Source organism: Lepidochelys olivacea (genome assembly GCF_965140295.1).
Source record: "Lepidochelys olivacea isolate rLepOli2 genome assembly, chromosome: 23".
NCBI classification, from domain to species: domain Eukaryota; kingdom Metazoa; phylum Chordata; order Testudines; family Cheloniidae; genus Lepidochelys; species Lepidochelys olivacea.
The window spans coordinates 13,557,621-13,578,449 of NC_140433.1; the positions used below are offsets into that span (position 1 = coordinate 13,557,621).

Genomic DNA, 20,829 nt, shown 5'->3' on the forward strand with positions numbered 1-20,829 from the left:
CCAGTTGCTCTGTGTGGTGGTGTTCAAACCAACCCTGGCGTCTGACCGGGGAGAATTTCCTGGACATCTCAGGCCAGGATGAGCCATTTGATCCAGGCTGTTCGCTGGAATGCAGTCTTGGGTGGTGCAGATAAACATTGGAATAAGCACAAAGGGTTAATAAACCTTCCAGCTCCCCCCTTCAGAGCGGGGGAGATATTTTAAAATTAGTCCAAGGCCTCATTAGCTCAGCCTCTTAAACTTAAATTAGGTTCTAGAAACCAGGATGCCTTGATCCCTTCCCTTGCTGTGGGAGGGGTGTGGTGGTCAGAGCTGGGGCTGGGGCTCCTGGGTTCTCTTCCCCAGCTGCCAGGAGGAGTGTGTGGGGGGGTCTACTGCCTAGAGCAGAGGGGTGTCAGAACTCCTGGGTTCTATCCCTGACCTCCTCCCTCAGAGGGTCCTAGACCCTGCCTCAGTTTCCCCATTTGTACAAGGAGAGAAGGCTCCTTCCTGCTGTGAAGACTGGACCCTCTGGGAAGCAGCAGCTGGCCCTTGCTCTCAACTGTCTTAGTGGGGTGGGGGAGCAGTGCTGGATTTCTGTGACCTGACCGAGGGGGAGGATCTGGCTGTTGATGAGTTTAGCATTCCCGTGATGCACAGAGACCAGCTGCAGCCCCAGGTGACTCATGGGCACGGGGTAGGAGTTTAAAGCTTTTTCCCAAGGTCAGCCTGAGTCACTTATTACACATGCCTGAGCCTGTGGCTCCCTGCCCACTGATGACACGTGGATCAGCAGGGCCAACCTCCTCCAGCACCTAGATGGGAGTTGAGCCCAAATCCAGCCCAGCTGTGTGTCCAAACAAGCCTTAAACCCCTCCCAGGCTCCCTCCTCACCTGCTCAGAAATTCAGGTCTGCTGCTGACCTCCCCTTAGAGCCAGAAAGTTTTTCCCTAAACTCCACCTGAAATTGCCCTTGTGGCCAATTAAGCTCCCACCTCCCCCTGGACCTGCAGGCCCCAGAACAGTTGTAGAGCCCCCTTTCAGAACCCTGGAGCAGGACTGGGATGGGGGGGTCCTGTGGCCCTACCAGCAGGCATGGGGTAAAATGTACTTTGTGGCCCCACAGAAGGGGGGCAAAAAACCCAGCCCCTTTAAACTTCTTCATGCTGAAATGTAAGCGAAGGAGATGGGAAGTGTCTGATCACAGGGAGCAAAAGTATTTTCTGAGGTGATTTAAGCAAGATTGCTTTTATTCCTTTAGGGGGAAAAATTGCATCTAAATTCCATTTATAAACATAATATATTCATTGATAACATAAGAACACTCAGACCAAAGGTCCATCTAGCCCCATATCCTGTCTGCCAGTAGTGGCCCATGCCAGGTGCCCCAGAGGGAATGGGCTACAGGGGATGGATCACTTGAGGATTCCCTGTTCTGTTCATTCCCTCTGGGGCACCTGGCATGGGCTGGCAAACAGAGACTAGGGACACCATCCCTGTCCAGCCTGGCTAATAGCCATTGATGGACCTTTCTGTTTTGAACCCTGTTATAGTCTTGGCCTTCACAACATCCTGTGGCAAGGAGTTCCACAGGTTGACTGTGTGTTGTGTGGGGGGAAAAAATATTTTTTTTCATAGCATGGAAGAATCTCTCAGGATTTGCAAGGGGCAGCAGAATAACAAGGCAGGAACAAGTGGGAGTTTGGGGCCAGATTTAAAAAAAATAGTCCCACACAGGTTCCACCCCTTCACTTCGCTCAGTAAACCAATTAAAAAACTCACACACACCCCCACCCCAGAAACGGCCTTTTCCCCCACTTTCTCAGCTTCTTCGACATCCTTTGGAGCCCAGGACCGAGGATTCCAGTCTGTCAGACCCAGCACCAGCTAAAATCATCCCCCTGCGCCACCCATGAGCCCAAAAATGAGACTAGTTTATGTCTTAAATTATCCCTTTATGGGGGGAAAACAGCAAGGCGGAAAGACACAAATGACCGCTCCCTGTGCTACAGAGCAGAGACTGCAGATTTGGAGGACAGCAGAGCACCCCTAGAGCTGCTATGAGTCGGGGGGGGGGGCAGAGTTGGGGAGAAACCAGGGGGCTGATCAGTTTCATTCCACAGCAGTTGAGGAGCACTGCTACGATGTCATGGGGTCTATCCCCCAGCAGATCACCCGCAAACTCCTGCCAGGTCTAGGTCCTGTCTCTCCCAAAATGCCCATGATTAGAACAATCTGTTGCCAAGTCCCATAATTTCTAACATGGGTCTGCTCCCACCCTGCCCCTGGGCCGGTTGGGTCTGGGCCGGCTCAGGGGAAGCTACGCCCCCACCCCAGGAAGCTCCACCCCCACTTTTAACAAACCTGTTTCTATTGGTGTTAATACTGCATCTAGAATTTGATAGGGGGTGGGGGGAAGTCGTCAAGTGAACCCCACTCAGCTCGTCAAGGCGGCCAGGGACTGAAGGATTTTAAGGGGGGTTGTGGGGGGGTGTCTATCCCCCTGCGCTATAAACCCAGGGGCTCAGGACAATGCGGGGGGGAAGGGGTTTCGTCTATTTCATCGCCGCGACCAGCACAGGGAGGGAGGGGGGTTTGTTTAGTAAAGGGGGCAATGAGGGGGAGGCCCACAAGCAGTGTGGAAACACGTGGGAGCTGAGAGAATTTGGGGGGCTCCCTGTCACCTCCAATCAAGACACACACACACCCCCTCTTTGCCAAACCCCAAGTGCTTCCGCATTCAAATGCCCCTCTCCCCCAGCTAGGAACATGGGGAGATGGGTTCTGTGGGTGGAGGCAGCAGCCAGGACCCACCCCCTAAAAGCAGGAGGCTTTTTGGGGGGGGAGGGAGGAGAAGCTGGGAAACGCCCCTACTGCAGTGCAGCACTATGGGGCAGGAAGGCAGTCCCCAGCTCCAACTGAGGCCCCTGATCCAAAAAACAGACAAGACTCAATGTCACCCCCCAGTGGCCAAAAAAGGGACTGCAGACAACACAGCCTCTGGCCTGGATGCTATACTAGGACCCCAGCCCTGCGCCAGTGGGGAAGGAAGAGGGGTAGGGCCCAGGAGAGGGAGGGGCAGGGCCAATATGAGGCCCCTGCCCTTCTCCAGCTCACACAGGGTTTCACTGGATCTGGACTTCGGGCTGTGGTGGCGGCTCCTGGTTCTGGGGAGGTTCCACGTGGTTCTGTTCAGGGGCTGGGGCTGCAGGTGCGGCCGGCTCTGGAATGGAGACGGGAGAAGGGGGGTTGGCACCAAGCAATTAGACCCTCACTTCCCCTCCCAGAGCGGAGAACCCAGGAGTCCTGGCTCCCAGCTCCCCCTGCTGTAACCACTAGACCCCACTCCCCTCCCCGAACTGGGGAGAGAACCCAGGAGTCCTGAGCCTCCGTCTTACCTGCCGGGGCGGCGTGCGGGGCCTGGGCCTGGAATTTCAGCTCCTCCCCGGGGTCGGGAGCCCCCGGTGCCTCCCCCTGCTGGGATTTCCTCTGTTCCATGTGCAGCACGGCCTGGGAGGGGGGAGGAAAGGGTTAAGCCTGGGCCTGCTCCCACACTGGCCCCTGCTGATGGCGGAGGCGGGGCCGCCTTTACTCCGCCCCCCCCCCCCCCCCGGGAATTGCTGGTTTCTGCCCCCTCCTGCCCCAAATACCCGCCCCCGGGGACAGATACATGGGGGGAGGGGAGAGAGAGAGTGCGCGCTCTGCTAATGGGGCAAGATACCCCCCGCCCCCCCCCCGGTGACAGCTGGGGGAGGAAAGAGGGGGCCAGCTGATTCCCCCCACCCCATAATTCCCCACTCCCTGGGGGGCAGACACGTGGAAGGGGGGGCAGCCCCCGCCCCCTGCAGTGTCACTTCCCCAGGGGAGGGGGGGAATCCCCAACTTAGGCAGGAGAGGGGGGCCCAAAGCCGCTCTCCCTCCCGCACCCCTTGGTGGACGGAGCAAGGCGGGGGGGGACCCCACAGCGCCCCCACCTGCTGATACTCCTTCTTCTGGGCGTCCAGCCGGACCTGCTGCTCCTGCAGATCCTGATGCTGGCGCCGCAGATGCTCCGCCCGCCGGCCAAGCTCCACCTCCTGGGCCGCTAGCTCCGCCTCAAACCGCTGCAGCTCCGCCTCCGAGTACACCTGGGTCTCGTCCACCGTCTGGGGGGCCGGGGGGGGGGGAGGGAGGTGAGAGCCGGGATCGACCCCGCCCCTCCCCGCACTCGGCCCCCCACCGCTGCATTAGACAACACAGACTCCCCCCCCCCCCCAAGAGAGCCCAACAACCCCAGAAGACACAGACCCCCAAATCTTTACTTCCCAGCTGCACCCCACCCTGACACCCACCTCCCAGCCTCCGGCCTCGTTAAACTCCTTCTTCTCAGTGGATTTCAGGAATTCCTCCAGCGTCACCAGCCGGTCCTGGTTCAAGTCCACCTGGGGGGGGGGGGGGAGAAAGAGAGAGATAAAGGGGTGAGATGGGGGTCTGGGCCCCCCCAGAACTCCCCACCCCTCTCTCTGCCTCCCCATCCACCCCCCTTGTCTCCCATCCTGGGCCCCCAACATGGTAATTTTCTGTCTAACTCTGTGCCCATCCCCCTGGCATTGTGACTGCGTGTTGGTGAGGGGGCGGGTGGTTGATTTTTCTCCCTGCCACATGGGAGACCAGAGCAGGTACTGGAGCCGGGGTCTGGATCGGGGAACCCCCAAAAAACGGGAACCCCCCTGGGTGAGGCTGTGGATCACCCCGGACGCGAGCGTTACAGGGAGTACAGACAACGTGGATCACTCGCTGGAAAACGAGACGGTGGCTTCTGAGCCGCGCTGATCCGACAGCTTGATCGAGAAACATCCCAGAGACGGGCAACGTGCTGGGTACCCAGAGATGGATCTTTCTGGACTTCCCAGGATGCCGAGCTGCACCGAAAATGGACACGTACGACCCAACGAAGACGCTGCGACCCACTGATCTGCCGGCACCAGGGACTCCGGACAGGCATCCGAGGCCAGGAACCAGCGCTACGCACGTGAACTGCAGCAAACGGAGGGTGAAACGAACTAACTGATCCTCGCGTTGGGGTCACTTCAGATGCTGTTTCCGACAATCCAGGGACGGTGCAATAGTTTTCAATTGTAGGAGGACAGAAATGGACGATCGACGCGTATTTGGGAGGGACGAGCGTGAGGGATATAAATAAAGCGCGGCTGGATCGCGAGGCCAACACCTTAAGACCTGAGCTTTGCCCGACTAGGCTGGAGAACGCTTGTCTGGGCGACCCAATGCCAGCGACGTCACCAGATGACACAGAGAGACGTGCCAGCGGGCGAGGAGACTGCCAGGAAGCGTACTGACCCACAACCGTAGCGTCACCGAACTTTCTGTCCTGCCGCACACGGAGACGTGAACAAGGACTTAAGAGGCACAGAGCAACTACCTAGGGGGGGAAACGGGGCACCCTGCTATTTGTGGGGTGCAGGAGGCCAGATGAGGAAAAGGGGGTGGACACCGTCATGCATACACATATGGTGTGGTCAGAATTACAAGAGAAAAGAGGGTCCCTCACTGGGAAGACCCGCGGGGAAACTCCCGGTTGGAATCGTCCCCAGTAGTGACGGAGATCTGGTGCCAGATCCATCGGCCCCGTGTCTCTCTTTGTTATAACTGGCGCGTGGGTCTTTGTCGGATTTCGTTGACAGCTTTTGCCACTTGGGTCCTTGACCTTCAGGCGGAAGAGACAGAATCGGAAAAGCAGCTAAGAATTTCGGGCTATTGCAGAACCGGGCCTGGGACAACAGCAAACGGTCGATGCACAAGACAGGACGCAGCCGCCCTCCCGCTTTACTGTTCAGAAACTGACTCGGAGACCGAACGGTGTCCAGGCAAGACCTCGAACATACAGCGGGGAAGACGAAATGCCCACCGTGGAGGTGCCGGGGCCCGCAGGATTGACACGCTTAGAAACCACGGTCAAGAGCACCTCACTGCTTCCTCTTCCTTCTTCTTTTCCCTTTATGCTGCTTTTCCTGGCTCTGCTCCGAGGCCCTCCTGTGGGGCCGAGCGCCTCACCCTGTCTTGGAAAGGAAGCGGAGAAACCTGATTTCCGCCGCTTGCACCTGCGATCTCGTCCCTTTTCGGTCATTCCTCAAAGCTCACGCCCCGAGGATGGAGACCTAGAGCAACCTACAAACCGGGAGCTTCATCCGGGAACTCGGTTCCTGCTTCACCACCACAGATGGGTGCATCACCGCTGCCCCAATCCGCCGGTCAATGCCCTGCTCACCATCACTCCTGAACGCGACCCCTAGATACTCGAACTCGGCCACTAAGGGCAGCTGCTCCCCCTGACTTGGGGACAGCCGTCCACTTTCATCCAGGAGAGGTGATACCAGTCAGCTCTGTGTTTTTGGGGAACCAGGGCACAGTATCTAGCCTGTCTGACTCACGAAAGACACCCCCACCACGAGTCTCTTCTTGAACCAAAACCGATCAGAGAAAAGGCTCGCAGAGAGCAGTGAAGGGCGGATGGGAGACACACCTAGACCCCTCCTGACAAGATTAAGACATCTCCATTAGCATACAGAATGGAAAACAGAGAACTGCCCTGAACTCTGGGACCAGAAAAGCAGGGACGCACTGCATCATGGGGGACCTCTGCTCTAAATGTTAATGAGCCCACGCCTGCCCACACCCAGCTCAGCCGTTATCAGACCAATTCTAGTAATAAATCCTCGACTGAGATCCAAAATACTGAAGCAGCCTAGTTGCATTGTGAGCTCCCTGGAAGAAACCACCACCCAGAGCCAAGAGTGATCAGCTCCTATTGTCTAGCCTAAAGAAAACCCTTGAGTCAGCAGTTTACCCAGAAACAGATCTAGTGTTCTCCCTTGAACATTGTATTTTCTCTGCAAAACCCCCTACCTACGCCCAAGTAAGGGTTCTGATGTATAGACCCAAAATCAGTTCCACTAGGACTCCATCGTCTCCTGACTGAGCGTGCTGGGGGCTCTACCTGTCTCCTGCCCTCAGGACCCGCATCTACCCCCATCACCTGCGAACCCCAAACAGTTCAAGCTTCAGGGAGGGGGAGATCCCCCCTGATTTCCTTTCTACCTCACCTTCACAAGTGTATGTTATGTTGGTTTAGCTCTCCTTGAGTAGCTAGTCAATAAATAACTTTTATGGGGTTTTTTTTGTTTCTTTTGTTTTTTTCTCTCCTGCTGAGAATAGCTCATCTTAATTAATTAGCCTCTCACAGTTTGTATGGCAACTTCCACCTTCTCTGTATGTATATATGTATCTTCTTACTATACGTTCCATTCTACACATCTGATGCAGTGGGCTGTAGCTCACGAAAGCTTATGCTCTAATAAATCTGTTAGTCTTTAAGGTGCCACATTTCCTCCGGTTCTTTTTATGGTTAAGCTGGTTACTTCTCTCTCTCTCTCATTCTGAACTTTACTCTTCTGTGTTCTCAGCTTCCCCCATTTACTCCGCAACGACGCTTCTTTTACCTAAGCTAAAGATCCCTGTCGTGCCCACAAAGACTGTGGGGTTTGCTCCTCAAGTGGGTTCCTGCTCCTACAATTGTGACTTGGAAGTGGGATAGGGACGTGTTAAACCCGTGGCACGTGGGGGGGGGCGGGGGGCAGCTGAAAGTGCTGCTTAACCCCACCCGCGGAGTACAGGGACATACGAGGGGATCAGCTTGGGAGGTGCTGATTGACCCGGTCCGCTCAGACGTGCTGCGTGTGGGGTGTGGGGTGGGCATCTAGTCCCAGGGCTGGAGGAACCCAGCTCTGGGGAACCGAGGTCCTGCAGGGTAGCTCCACGGGGAGGGGGCTGGCAGAAGGAAGGACACACAAATGACACAAGCAGCATGTTAATATCATTACAGGACCCCCCCCCAGAAGAGTAACCCTACTAAACGAGCACACCCCAAAGTGATGGACACATCTGGTAACAGAGGGCCACCGTCTCCAATTTGGAGGTGCTGATTCTCCAAAGCGGCTGAACGGGCCCGTCTCCCCCTTCGCTGTGTTGGTTTTGCCATTTAAGCTTGCAATCCGGGTCCGGATGCCCCCCAGGGAGAGCAGCGCGGGGATCTGAACCCCTAAGGCTGCAGGCCGTGTAGACGCCTACGTCTAAGATTTCCAACAGGGTCTGCACCCTCCAGCCAAACGGTTTTAGGGGTCCGCACAGGAAAGAAAGCGGCCAAAAGCCCCTGTATCAACTAAAGCTTACGGTTTCTTTTTGCCAAAGAGAATTGCCTCCTTCGGGGGCGGCGAAGCGGAGGGGAGAACCCCGGGTGGGTACAGGAGTGAAGAACGTGGGGTGACAGATTTTGGGGGGGGCCTGGAAGGGGTAGCTAAGCTGGGGGAAGGCAGGGCGGAACCTCAAGTTCTGAGGCTTGGGGGATCCCCCAAGTGGCCCAGCTAAGGTGACGAGGCAGAGCCCCCGGGGCGGCTCGTCGTTTGGGGGCCCCTCACAACGCCTTTTCCTGCTGCCCTGCCGCTGGTTCCCCTCGTGAGACGCCATGGGGCAGAGAGGATTCAAACTGCCCCCGGGCCGGCGAGACAGAGCCCTGGGCTCCCCCAGCCCCGGCTCCAGCCAACCCTGTCTGGGGGGGGCCGGGGGCTTGCAGGGCTCTCCCAGGAGCCTGGCTCGGTAGGCCCCGCTGTGGGGGACGCGCCCAGTGGCTGGCCCCGGGAGGGAGCGTGGGGGCAAGGGACAGTCATCGAATCCGGGACCCCCTACAATAGACTGAGGCCAGGACCCCCACCCCCACCCCAGGGCCCTGCGGCCCTCCCCCCCGCCACCAGGGCCGGGGGAGTCGCTCACGTTCTTCATGACGTGCTCCCGCATACGCAGACGTTCCTCCTCCATCTCCAGCATGTCGTCCTCCTCGTTCCGGGGGTCGTAGACCTTCTCCAGCTGGGGGGGCGGGGGGGGGAGACACCTGATCAGCCCCTGCCTGGCTGCTTCGCCCCGCCCACCCACCCCCCACGGCAGCCCGCAAGAGCCCCGCCCATTCCACCCCCCCACAGCTCTGCCCCGCCCACCCACCCCCCACGGCAGCCCGCAAGAGCCCCGCCCATTCCACCCCCCCCACGGCTCAGCCCCGCCCACCCACCCCCCACGGCTCAGCCCCGTCCCCCCACGGCAGCCCGCAAGAGCCCCGCCCATTCCACCCCCCCACAGCTCTGCCCCGCCCACCCACCCCCCACGGCAGCCCGCAAGAGCCCCGCCCATTCCACCCCCCCACAGCTCTGCCCCGCCCACCCACCCCCCACGGCAGCCCGCAAGAGCCCCGCCCATTCCACCCCCCCACGGCTCAGCCCCGCCCACCCACCCCCCACGGCTCAGCCCCGTCCCCCCACGGCAGCCCGCAAGAGCCCCGCCCATTCCACCCCCCCACAGCTCTGCCCCGCCCACCCACCCCCCACGGCAGCCCGCAAGAGCCCCGCCCATTCCACCCCCCCCACAGCTCTGCCCCGCCTGTCCCATCCCACCCCTGCCCCCAATAGTCTGTCTCACCCAGCCTGCCCCCAGAGCTCAGCCCCCCCGTTCCGTTCCTCAACCCCATCCCACTGCTATCCCCATAGCTTAGCTCCCCCCACCCCTGCAAAAAAAAAAAATATACAGACCCACAGAAGATCGGCCCTTCAGGACCTTCCTGTCCTTTGCCGCCAGCCACCCATCCCAGCTCCCTTCCCCTCCCACAAACACTCCCCCCGTTTGCCGCCCCCTGCTGTCCGACTACCCCGCCCCCAGCACACCCACTCCCTTGGGGTCCAGGAGGAAGGATAACAGGGAGCCCTGGATTCCAGGCCCCGCCTGCCCAGAGGCCTTCACCCCCCCAAACCCCCCGAGGGAGCTCACCTCCTTGGTGAAAAGCGCTTCCAATTCTTGCTCGTCGAGCACCCCATCGCTGTTGGTGTCTGCAACAGACCGGGGGGGTGAGCGCAGCTGGGGCAGGGGAATCTCCCCTCTAGGGGGCGCCGGCTCCCATCCGGCCCCAGCGCAGGGACTGGATGGCTCAGGGGGGCGGGGAAATGGGGCCCGGAGCCTTTCCCCTCTAGGAGGCATCAGCCCCACCTCGCTCTCCCCCAGTGACTCCCGACAGGTGACAAGCCAGACGTCCCCGTGTCAAACCCCACACCCTGCTCCGCAGAGGGGCCAAGGGCTGAATACGCCGGGGCGGGGCTTGGGGGGGTTGCCAATTTCTCTCCACCCACTATGGGGTGGGACGGCCGGCTCTGTGTGAAAATGCTGGGGGGAGAGGTGTCTTGGGAGCCCTCCCTCCTACAGCCCCCTTCCCCCTCCCCCGATTCCACTCTAAGGGGTCTAGTGTGTTACCAAAGCTGACCCCCTCTGCCAGCCCCTAAATCCCTTGAACGGAGGACAGGATGTGCCCGACTCCCCTGGGGTGACCTCCCCAGCAGGGGGCGCTGCCCCCCGCATGGAGTGGGGAGCTGGGCAGAGGACTCTGGGTTTCCTGTGGCAGGGCTAAGTGGTATTGCCGGGGGGGGGGGGGGGGAGATAGGCCCCTCACCGTGCAGTTTGAAGAAGGTCTTGGGGTTGAACTCGCTGGGGTCCAGCCCGTCTGTCTCCTCCCAGACTTCCTTGAGCTGATCTCGGCTGCCCTGTAGGGGGCAGAGTCAAGGGGAGAAGGGGATAAAACCCAGGTCTCCTGGTTCCCAGCCCCCCACCTGCCAATCATCATTCAGGCTCTGCCCCCTCTTGACTTCCCCCTGCAATTACTCCATATTTTCCCAGAGCTGGGGGAAAGAGGGGGCTAATTTCCCCAAGCCCATGACCAGAGACCACCTCCGCCCTCTGCAGCGGGGAGTTCCGCAGATGAATTCAGCGTAAGCCTGGCCCTTGGCTCTGTGGCACCCTCTAGTGGCTCGTGTCCCTGTAGCTGGACAGAGGCAGGTGACCCCCCTCACCTTCCATCCCCCACAGCGGTGGGCTCTCCGGGGTAACCTCCCACGCAGGGAGTTCTGCAGATTAATGCTGACTGTGACCCCTGCAGCAACAGGTCCTGCAGGCAAATGCATTCCCCCCACATACCTATACATCCTGCAGCAAGGAGTTCCCCAGGTAACTCCCATGTCCTGCTCTGGCCCCGTCCAGCTGGGGGTCCTTACCGGCACGTTGATTTTGGGGTGCTCCTTGTGCTTCTGGCGCAGCTCCTGGAACCGGGCCTCCTCCGCCCGCCGCTTCTCCTCGTCCAGGGACTTGAGGTACTCACGTCGCTCGTGCTCCTTCAGCATCTCGTATCGTTTGAATTCCTCGTGATGGGCCGCGTCGTAGTTCTCCAGGTCCTTGGTGGCCTGCAAGAGAGGCGGCTGTCAGCATGGAACCCAGGAGTCCTGGCTCCCAGGAGTCCCCCCCCCCCCCCCCGCTCTCACCCCTAGACCCCACTCCCCTCCCAGAGCCAGGGAGGGGACCCAGGAGTCCTGGCTCCCAGCCCCCCCTGCTCTGACCCAATCACACCCTGTTCTCTCCACCCTTGCTTGGGGGCAGACTCACCTGCCCCCACCCTCTACACCCCACCCCAGGCTGGGCAAGTCCAGTGGATCCAAGGGGACCCCCACGAGGGTGTTAAAGGGTTAACAGGAGGGGATTTCCCCGTGCGGGGACGGGTTCCCATCACTGTATGTGGGAAGAGGATGGCATGAACCACACCACCAACCCCCCAGCTGCCCCCTCCCCAGCCTGCCCCATCCCCCCCGAAGAATTGGTTCCTTCCCACCTCTCCCCCCGCACTCACCGCCTGGATGAGCAGCTCCAGGTCGCGGGCCTCGAAGGTGTGCTGGTTCTGGGGGTCCAGGTGCTCGAACTGCTTCAGCAGCCCCAGGTGATCGATCTGCACATCTGGGGGAGACATAGGGCAGGGAATGGGGCCCGGGGCCTGTCCCCTCTAGGGGCACCAGCTCCCACCCCACCCCAGGGCAGGGACTGGCTGGCTCAGGGGAGCAGGGAATGGGGCCCGGGGCCTTTCCCCTCTGGGGGGTTTTGGCCCCCATCCTCCCTTGCTTAGGTGGGGAAACTGAGGCAGGGAGGGAAAGGTAAAAGTTCACCAGGTACCACTGACACAGCTGGGAAAAGTACCCAAGTTCTCCCAGCCCTCCCCTGCCCCACTAAAACCCTCTCCCCTCCCGGGGAAGGAACCCAGGCATCCGAGCACCCACTCACTCTGCTCCATGGTTGCGTCCATCTTGGCCTTGAGCAGCATGCGGAGCCGGGAGACCTCCTGGCGCTTCAGCTCGTCCAGCTTCGTGCGGACGTGATGGCTCACGAAGTCCAGCTCCTTGCTCAGCTTCCCGCTCTGCCACGGAGAGAGGGGAGGAGCCGCTGTAAAGACACGCCCCCTTCCCCATGCCCCGCCCTCCCAGCCAACCCACCCTGGGGCCGGAGAAGACAGGTCCCCTTCCCCGTCCTCCCAGCCAAACCACCCTGGGGCCGGAAAAGACACGCCCCCTTCCCTGTGCCCCGCCCCCCAGCCAGCCCACCCTGGAGCTGGAAAAGACACGCCCCCTTCCCTGTGCCCCACCCTGGAGCAGGAAAAGACACGCCCCCTTTCCCATGCCCCGCCCCCCAGCCAGCCCACCCCGGGGCTGGATAGGGCACCCCCAAGAGGGGAAAGGCCCCGCATCCCATCTCTCTCACCTTGATGTCTTCGGCGTTGGCCGCCTGCAGCTTCTCCCGGAAGTGGCTATCCGTCTCCAGCACGTTGATCACCTCCTGCAGGTAGCGGTGATAATATAGCCCCGTGTCCTGCCGAGGAACAGCGAGAGGTCAGGCCACAGGCCCCCCTGCCCCGGATCTGCCCCCCATCTCCCCAGGACATACTGAATCTGCCAGGGACGTACAGCAACCACACAACACGGTCGCCCGTCCTGCTTCAGCTGACGCCTTACTTGCACCATGAGGGGCTCTCCCTGGCTCTGTAAGGGGAGTGGGATCTAGTGGTTAGAGCGGGGAGGGGGGCTAGGCCTCAGTTTCCCCTTCTGTATGTGATCCTCCCTTTGCCTAGTCAAGCTGTGGGGGGCGCTCAGCGCTACCATAATCCTCCCAAGAGGAGAGCCTTCATAGAATATCAGGGTTGGAAGGGACCTCAGGAGGTCATCTAGTCCAACCCCCTGCTCAAAGCAGGACCGATCCCCAATTAAATCATCCCAGCCAGGGCTTTGTCAAGCCTGACCTTAAAAATATCTAAGGAGATTCCACCACCTCCCTAGGTAACGCATTCCAGTGTTTCACCACCCTCCTCGTGAAAAAGTTTTTCCTAATATCCAACCTAAACCTCCGCCACTGCAACTTGAGACCTTTACTCCTTGTCCTGTCACGATCCACCTTCCCAGAACCCACCAGCCAAAACGTGACCATGCCCACAGCAGCCCTCCGGTGACGGAGCCCGACCCGGGCCCGAGCGGAGCCAGGGGCTGCCCTGACGCCGCTTGTGAATAAACACACCGGAGCTACCCGAGCCCCCTGGCTTCACCGAAGCTGGGCCCACGTCCCGCCAGGCCAACGCTGTGTGTGATCTACAAGCTACATGTTAGCTCCTGTCCTGGGCTTGGTGGCAGGCGGGGGGGGGTCGGGGACAGGACTTCCGAGCTCCAGCAACCCCGAGAGCCAGGGTCTGGTTCAGCGTCTGGTAGTGCTGCCCCAGCCGACCAGGGCAAAAGCCCTGGATCAGACAAAACGCAGTCCAGTGCTGAGGAACACCCTAGAATCATAGAATATCAGGGTTGGAAGGGACCCCAGAAGGTCATCTAGTCCAACCCCCTGCTCAAAGCAGGACCAATTCCCAGTTAAATCATCCCAGCCAGGGCTTTGTCAAGCCTGACCTTAAAAACCTCTAAGGAAGGAGATTCTACCACCTCCCTAGGTAACGCATTCCAGTGTTTCACCACCCTCCTAGTGAAAAAGTTTTTCCTAATATCCAATCTAAACCTCCCCCACTGCAACTTGAGACCATTACTCCTCATTCTGTCATCTGCTACCATTGAGAACAGTCTAGAGCCATCCTCTTTGGACCCCCCTTTCAGGTAGTTGAAAGCAGCTATCAAATCCCCCCTCATTCTTCTCTTCTGCAGGCTAAACAATCCCAGCTCCCTCAGCCTCTCCTCATAACTCATGTGTTCCAGACTCCTAATCATTTTTGTTGCCCTTCGCTGGACTCTCTCCAATTTATCCAATTTATCCCTACTCCAGCCCTGTATTCAAACCACATTGGCAGACCCACAGGGGGTGCTGTCCACCTGTGCCAGCTGGGAATTTTCCATCATCTTTTTCAGCAGGACATAGTCTGCCTCATTTTCCCTCCGTACACTGCAATGCTCGCCAGCAGGTGCAAAAGGGTTAATGCTGGTCCTGGAATACCGCGGGGGTGGGGGAAGGGGAGTCTGGGGTCTCATCTCAGGACCCCCGAACTGGGTGGGAGACGCCATTAAATTTTTATTTATTAATGGATCATGTGTCCTCTCCCTCTGGCCGCATTGATTCAGCCCAGAGAGAGACTTCTTCTCATTGCTGAGAGGCAGGTGTTGTCCATAATTAATAAGCTAACGAGAGATGCTTCTAGCTTATCAGGAATTCCTGTAATCACTGTCTTCTGCCTTAAAGTCTTCATCATAGATCTTGTTTGTAACTGATGAAACTGAAATTGATCATAAGAACATAAGAGCTGCCAAACTGGGTCAGACCAAAGGCCTATCTAGCCCAGCATCCTGTCTGCCGACAGTGGACAGTGCCAGATGCCCCAGAGGGGATGAACAGAACAGGTTATCATCAAGTGATCCATCCCCTGTCGCCCATTCCCAGCATCTGGCAAACAGAGGCCAGGGACACCATCCCTGTCCATCCTGGCTAATAGCCATCGATGGGCCTTTCCTCCATGAACTTATCTAGTTCTTTTTTTAACCCTATTATAGTCTTGGCCTTCACAATTTCCTGTGGCGAGGAGTTCCACAGGTTGACTGTGCATTGTGTGAAAAAATACTTCCTTTTGTTTGTTTTAAACCTGCTGTCTGTTCACTTCATGGGGTGACCCCTCGTTCTTGTGTTATGAGTAAACATGTCCTTATTTACTTTCTCCCCACCAGTCATGATTTTATAGACCTCGATCATATCCCCCCTTAGGAGTCTCTTTTCCAAGCTGAAAAGTCCCAGCCTTATTAATTTCCCCTCATACGGCAGCCATTCCAGACCCCGATCATTTTTGTTGCCCTTCTCTGAGCCTTTTCCAATTCCAATCTATCTTTTTAGAGAGGGGGCGACAACATCGGCACACAGTGTTCCAGATGTGGGCGTACCACGGATTTATACAGAGGCAACATGATATTTTCTGTCTGGTTATCTACCCCTTTCTTAATGATTCCCTTAATGATCAGATCGGTAATTGACAAGACGAGCAGGGAACATTCAGGCGTGTTCGGTAAAGAGGCGCGGTGGCAGGATCCAACTTTGGATCGTAAGCGGCGATTTCCCCGGACATACGGAAAACACCAGCGCTGTCGAGGCAAATCGAAACGCCCAGAGAGGTAAAGAGAGAGAGAAAACACTGCTGGGAAGCCTAGTACGGTTTGATTGAAGGCTATTTCTGTGGCCTGGTTCGCCACGCGACGTTGACCATGCGCGTCTTGACGCCTCAAAAGCTTTCCACTTTCCGAATTCTGAGCCCCTGTGAAAACCGACGTTGAGAAAAGCTGAAAATAGGCGTAAAGATAAACCCAGATTTTCGCTGCTGAAACGATCCATAAAAATCAAACTGGCCAAGCCGAGGCGTAATCCACGTAACAGTGTTTTCATTCACGTCTAAGCCGCTAAAAGCCAACTACGGCAACAGCTGATCTCAGCAGCAACCAGATGTCCTTGGCTTATTGATTAGGTCAGTTGATCATTTTCAAACAAAGCTCTGAGCCAAAGCAACTTCCAAGGGGTTTCTTCCTCCCCAGCCAGCGTCCCCAGCGTGAATTTGGGGGAGCGTGTCAGAGCCGAGTTGAATTCGGGGGCCGCCGCGAGTCACGTGCATTTCCTCTGTGCGCCGGCCGAATGAAGAATTTATTTATTGTCTGACTTCAATCCTATTGCAGCCGAGTTAGTGGTCTTGTTAAATTCAAACACGCAGCCCCCTAAGTGGGGGGCCCTCAGCTTTCCAGCTGTAACACCCGTAACAGGAAACCCTTCGATTTGTCTTCCCAGCACCCACAAGCTAGAATTTTCCCTTTGCCCTCACCTGGGGGAGGGTGTGTGTGTGTGTTGGGAATCTGTTGTTTTTGGCCGAACCGTTATTAGCCGGGGTTCCTAGCACCCGCCCAGTCTCCGGTTATTCCCCAAGAGAATCAGGGCCAAACCATGGGAGACTGCATCGGAAACCAGCACTCCATCAAAGGAAGGGGTGGGAACCCGGGACTGGGTGGCGCTGGGAGGGGGAGATCTGCCCCACACATTTAGGTCTCGTCGTGACTCCCTGTGACGAAGTGTGTGTGGGGGTGTCACACTGAAGGGGGTTCATCCCAGGGACCTTATGGGGCCAAGAGTGGGCACGACCCGTGAGTCTGTGACACCCCCTAGCAGCTAAACTCCAATGCCCGAGAGGTTTTATAGAAAGAAGGCCGGGCTTGGGGAGAGGGAAGGCTCGGGCGGTGACCCATGCCTCAGTTTCCCCCCGTCTACAACACAGAAGAATAGCACTGCCCTAGCTCACAGGAGCGGAGTGAGTGCGAAAGATCCTGCAGGGCTCAGACACGAGGCCAGACGGGTACCCCAGACACATAGAAGCAACTCAGCCTTGGCAATAAGCCAGCGGAACTCCCTGCTACAAGGTGATGGAGTGACAACCAGTCCGAAAAGGGGCCGAGACCCGGCCTCTTACCGGTGGTTCTGGGGGCGTCTCTTCCGCCTTCTTCTCTGCCTTGGGCCGGTCGATGGGCACAGACGCTGCAACGGCAAGCAGGGCAGTGGCCAAAAGCCAGGACAGCTGCATGGTTTCTGGAGTTCGCCTGCAGAGAACGGGGGAGGGGAAAGGCGGGTGGTTAGCAGGGGAGGGTCAGCTGGGGTGGGGGTCGGCTGTATGTGGGGTGGGGAATGAGCAGGGGATGGAAGGGGGTGTTACTGGGGTGGGGGGGATGCTGGAGCCCAGGGAGTGAGTCAGGAGGTCTCAAGGGTGGGGAAACTCCCTGAAGCAGGGGGCCTCTGTGGGGTTCACCCCATTCTAAGATGTTAGGGGGCATAGAGTACATGGGATCCCTGTGCTGAGAAGGGGGGGTCTCATTCTTGGGGGGATCCTTATATGGAATTCACTCCCAACTGCTGTGATGTTGGGGGGCAGGGAGTCCCAGTCCTGGGTGGTGGACAGAACAGGGTGTTACGGGGTGGGGGGGCCCAGGAGGAGGCTGGGAAGGGTCTCTCCGTGAGCAGGGGGCACCTGGAATATGTGGGGCTCACCCACATCTGCTGTCTTATTGGAGGCAGAGAGAGAAGGGGGGTCTCTGTGCTGGGAGAGGATGAAGCTGGGGGGGGCACGTCAGAGGATCCTTCTCCAAAAGGGGTGGCTGCCTGGGGAAGTGGGGTCCCAGTGTGGGCTCACCCCCAACTCGGTCTCATGAGGGGAAACCCTAAATGGGGAACCTAGGGGTTGTGCTGGGGTTTGAGGGGGGTCCCTGGGGTAAAGGGGAGGAAAAGACCCCCAAGACCAGGCAGGGGAGGAGCTAGGGGCAGGCTGGAAGGCAGGAGCATGGATCCCCTGGGATGGGAGAGATTGAGGGGGAGATCCCCGGTGGGCACTGGGGGATGGGGAAAATCTCAAGGGGGGCTGGGGGATCCCAAGGAGGGCTGAAGGGGGGAGGTGAGCGGGGGACAGATCTCAGGGGTGAGGCGGGGGGATCCCCATGGAGGACCCCAGGGAAAAACTGAGAGGGGGAAGCTGGGGGACAGACCCAGGGGGTGGCTGGAGAGAATCCCCCTGGAGAGGGGGGAGTAGAGGAGATGGGGGAGGGGAGGTGCTGGGGGGGGAAATCCCCATGGAGTGAGGGAGGGGGAAGACCTCAGGGAGGAGGGGCACGTCTTGCAGGTGGGCAGAGGGATTCCCATGGGGGGGGAAGGAGAAGAGTGGAGGAGGAAGGGCTGGGGAGCAGATTCCAGAGGGATTCCCAGGGGGCAGAAGGCGAATCCAGGGGCTCCCAAGAGAGGAGGGAATGGGGGCAGATCCTGGTGGTGGGGGGAGGGGAATTCCCGGGGCGGGGGAGGGCAGATCCCAGAGATGGGGGGGAGGGGAATTCCCGGGGGGGCAGATGCCGGCGGGGGGGAGAGGGGAATTCCCGGGGGGTATCCCTGGGGGGGGGCAGAGCCCGGAGGGGCAGGGGGGGCAGAGCCGGGGAGGGGGATTCTCGGGGGGATCCCCAGGGCGGGGGGGGTGAAGCCGGGAGAGGGGATCCCGGGGGTGGGGCAGAGCCCGGCGGTGGGGGGAGGAGGGGGATCCCCGCGGGTGCAGAGCCCGGATGGGCGGGGGGGAGGGGAATTCCCTGGGGGGGGTAGAGCCCGGGGGGGGGAATCCCTGGCGCGGGGGAGTGGCAGAGCCAGGGGGCTGGCACAGCTCGGGTAGGGGGGGGATCCCTGGGGGGGGGGTCTCGCCCGGACTCACGCTACGGCCCCGCTCCAGCCTCCGGCTCCGCTCGACACAAGAGAGCAGCGGAAACGACGCTTCCTGCGGCCCGGATGCCCCGCCCCCTCGTTTGCATACAGAGCCCCGCCCTTCCGTGTATGCCCCACCCCCTCCGCGGCAAACCACGCCCCCTTCCCCCTCTTGCTCCCCGTTGTTTTCTCCCGGGCAGGCCACGCCCCCTGGGTGATACTTGCCCGCTTAGCCACGCCCACTTGTCGAGATTTGCATGCACAGCCACGCCCTCTGCCCTCACCTGGCTATTACACCCCGGGAAAGGGGCAAGAGAGAGTAAAGAGGCAACTGGGGTCAGAAGGGGGCGACTAGGGCAGAGGGGACAGGCCCCGCCCCCCCCAGCCAGCCCATCCCCCGCCCTGGGGCTGGGTGGGAGCCGGCGCCCCCTAGAGGGGAAAGGCCCTGTGCCCCATTCCCTGCCCCCCCGGCCCCCCACCAGCCAGTCCCTGCAGAGGAAACCCAAGAGTCCTGGAGGGAATTCCCCTTCATCCCTCGTTGCCCAGCGCTGCCACGGTGACCACTGTCCAATCAGAAGGCGGCAAAGTATTTGCTCCCCCCGCCCCCCATGAGGTGATGGGGGGGTGTCTGTGCAGTGGGGCGGGGGGGAGTTTGCTGTGAGGTCCCCCTTGGAGTGAGGGGCAGGAGGGGGATGATCTGACCCCAAGCAGCATGGGGTGATTTCCTCCTGCCCCCTCCCCGGAGGGGAAGGGGCCTGGGACCAGCTCAGCTTGGGGGGCGAGGGGTGGGTGTGTAAAGGGGTATGGGGGGCAGGAAGTGGGTTCACACAACCACCATCCCCCCAGACACACAGACACCTTCCCCTCCCCTTTCCCTGCCGGTTAGCCCATCCCCTCCTAGGTGACCCCCCAAAATCATGGGCCTGTCCTGCCCTTAGCAGGGGCTCTCTCCCGCCGTGGGTCTGGGCAGCACCTGGCACGACAGGGCCCTGATCTCAGCTGGGGCAGGGACTGTCTTTGCCCTGGCCCCATGCGACATGGGCACCTTTAAACCCGGCCACGGGGCCTGGCAGGTTAAGAAACCAAAGCCGATTATGGAGGAGACAATCCGACGGGCTCCCCATGCCGGGGGCTGGGCCTGCAGGGGAAGGGGTCAGATCTCATCCTCCTCTCCCCACCCCCCCCAGGTCAGACCTGCCAGAGCCGGAGCCGGAGCCAGACCCGGAGCCGGTATCCCCGATCCCCTCAACGCTCGCAGGTCTGAGATTGGGGTTGGGGGGATGCCCCGCTCCTACCCCTGAAGGCTGACAGCCAGAATGAAAAGTGGGTCTGGAATCCAGCAGGGGACCTCTCCCCTGCTCTGGGAGGGAAGGGGAGTCTAGTCGTTAGAGTGGCGGGGGTGGAGGGGCTGGGAGCCAGGACTCCTGGGTTCTCTCCCCTGCTCTGGGAGGTGAGTCTAGTGGTTACAGCAGGGGGAGGGGAGGGGAGAGGAGGGGGCTGGGAGCCAGGACTCCTGGGTTCCATGTGTCCAAGGGGAAACCAAGAACAAGTCCTGTGGTGCTCAGTGAATTTTTCTCTCCTCCAGGCCCAGCCGGAGTCCGGCCACGACCACCCCCCCACCATGAACGCAGCGGGGCGGGGAGACACGTAAGCTTGGGGATGGGATGGGGGTCTGGGGGTGCGTTAAGGGGCGGGGGGGCGATGCACCGGGGGGGTGTAGTGTATTCGGGGCAGGTTGTCTTTGCGCTCAGCCTGTCTGGTCCTCATTAATCCCTAATGAGCTAATCCTGTTTTATCGGGGGGGGGGCCTTAATTAGCAGCTGTTGCTTCCCTCATTCCCCCTTCCCTACTCGTTGGGATCGCTCCTTGCCCCGCTTCTAAACAAAGGGTCTCTACGCTGGGCCCCCCAGGGTCTCTTATACCCTTCCAGGGGACTCCCCAGGCCAAGGCCCCCAACTTCCCCTCCTTAGAGTCCCCCTGCTTTGAACCCCCCCGAGTCTCTCAGACCCTACCCCAGAGGGGCCGTGTCCCAGCACCAGGCGAGGGGTCCCATTATACCCAGCCCCCATGCCCCACCCCAGAGGGGCCGCATCCCAGCGCTGCATGGCGGGGGTACATCTGGGGGGCGCTTATGATGTCACAAACCCCGGCGCCGTGGCGATCGGAACGCCCCCGTGCCCTGGCCGCAGCAGCCCCTGGGACTGGCGAAGGCAGGGTCTG

General features: G+C 59.7%; 1 protein-coding gene across 1 annotated transcript; it reads right to left on the bottom strand.

The window, feature by feature from the left end:
- Window positions 1-1,208: 1,208 nt before the first annotated feature.
- Window positions 1,209-18,698, bottom strand: NUCB1 (nucleobindin 1). Its single transcript, XM_084612191.1, has 13 exons — window positions 18,620-18,698; window positions 16,853-16,979; window positions 12,640-12,747; window positions 12,166-12,298; window positions 11,741-11,844; window positions 11,115-11,300; window positions 10,517-10,607; window positions 9,844-9,902; window positions 8,803-8,895; window positions 4,311-4,400; window positions 3,954-4,124; window positions 3,378-3,489; window positions 1,209-3,202 (listed from the first exon to the last, which is right to left on the bottom strand). Exons 2-13 carry the CDS (start codon window positions 16,961-16,963, stop codon window positions 3,105-3,107), a joined length of 1,356 nt encoding a protein of 451 aa, XP_084468317.1. The 5' UTR covers window positions 16,964-16,979; window positions 18,620-18,698; the 3' UTR covers window positions 1,209-3,104.
- Between the last annotated feature and the right edge of the window lie 2,131 nt (window positions 18,699-20,829).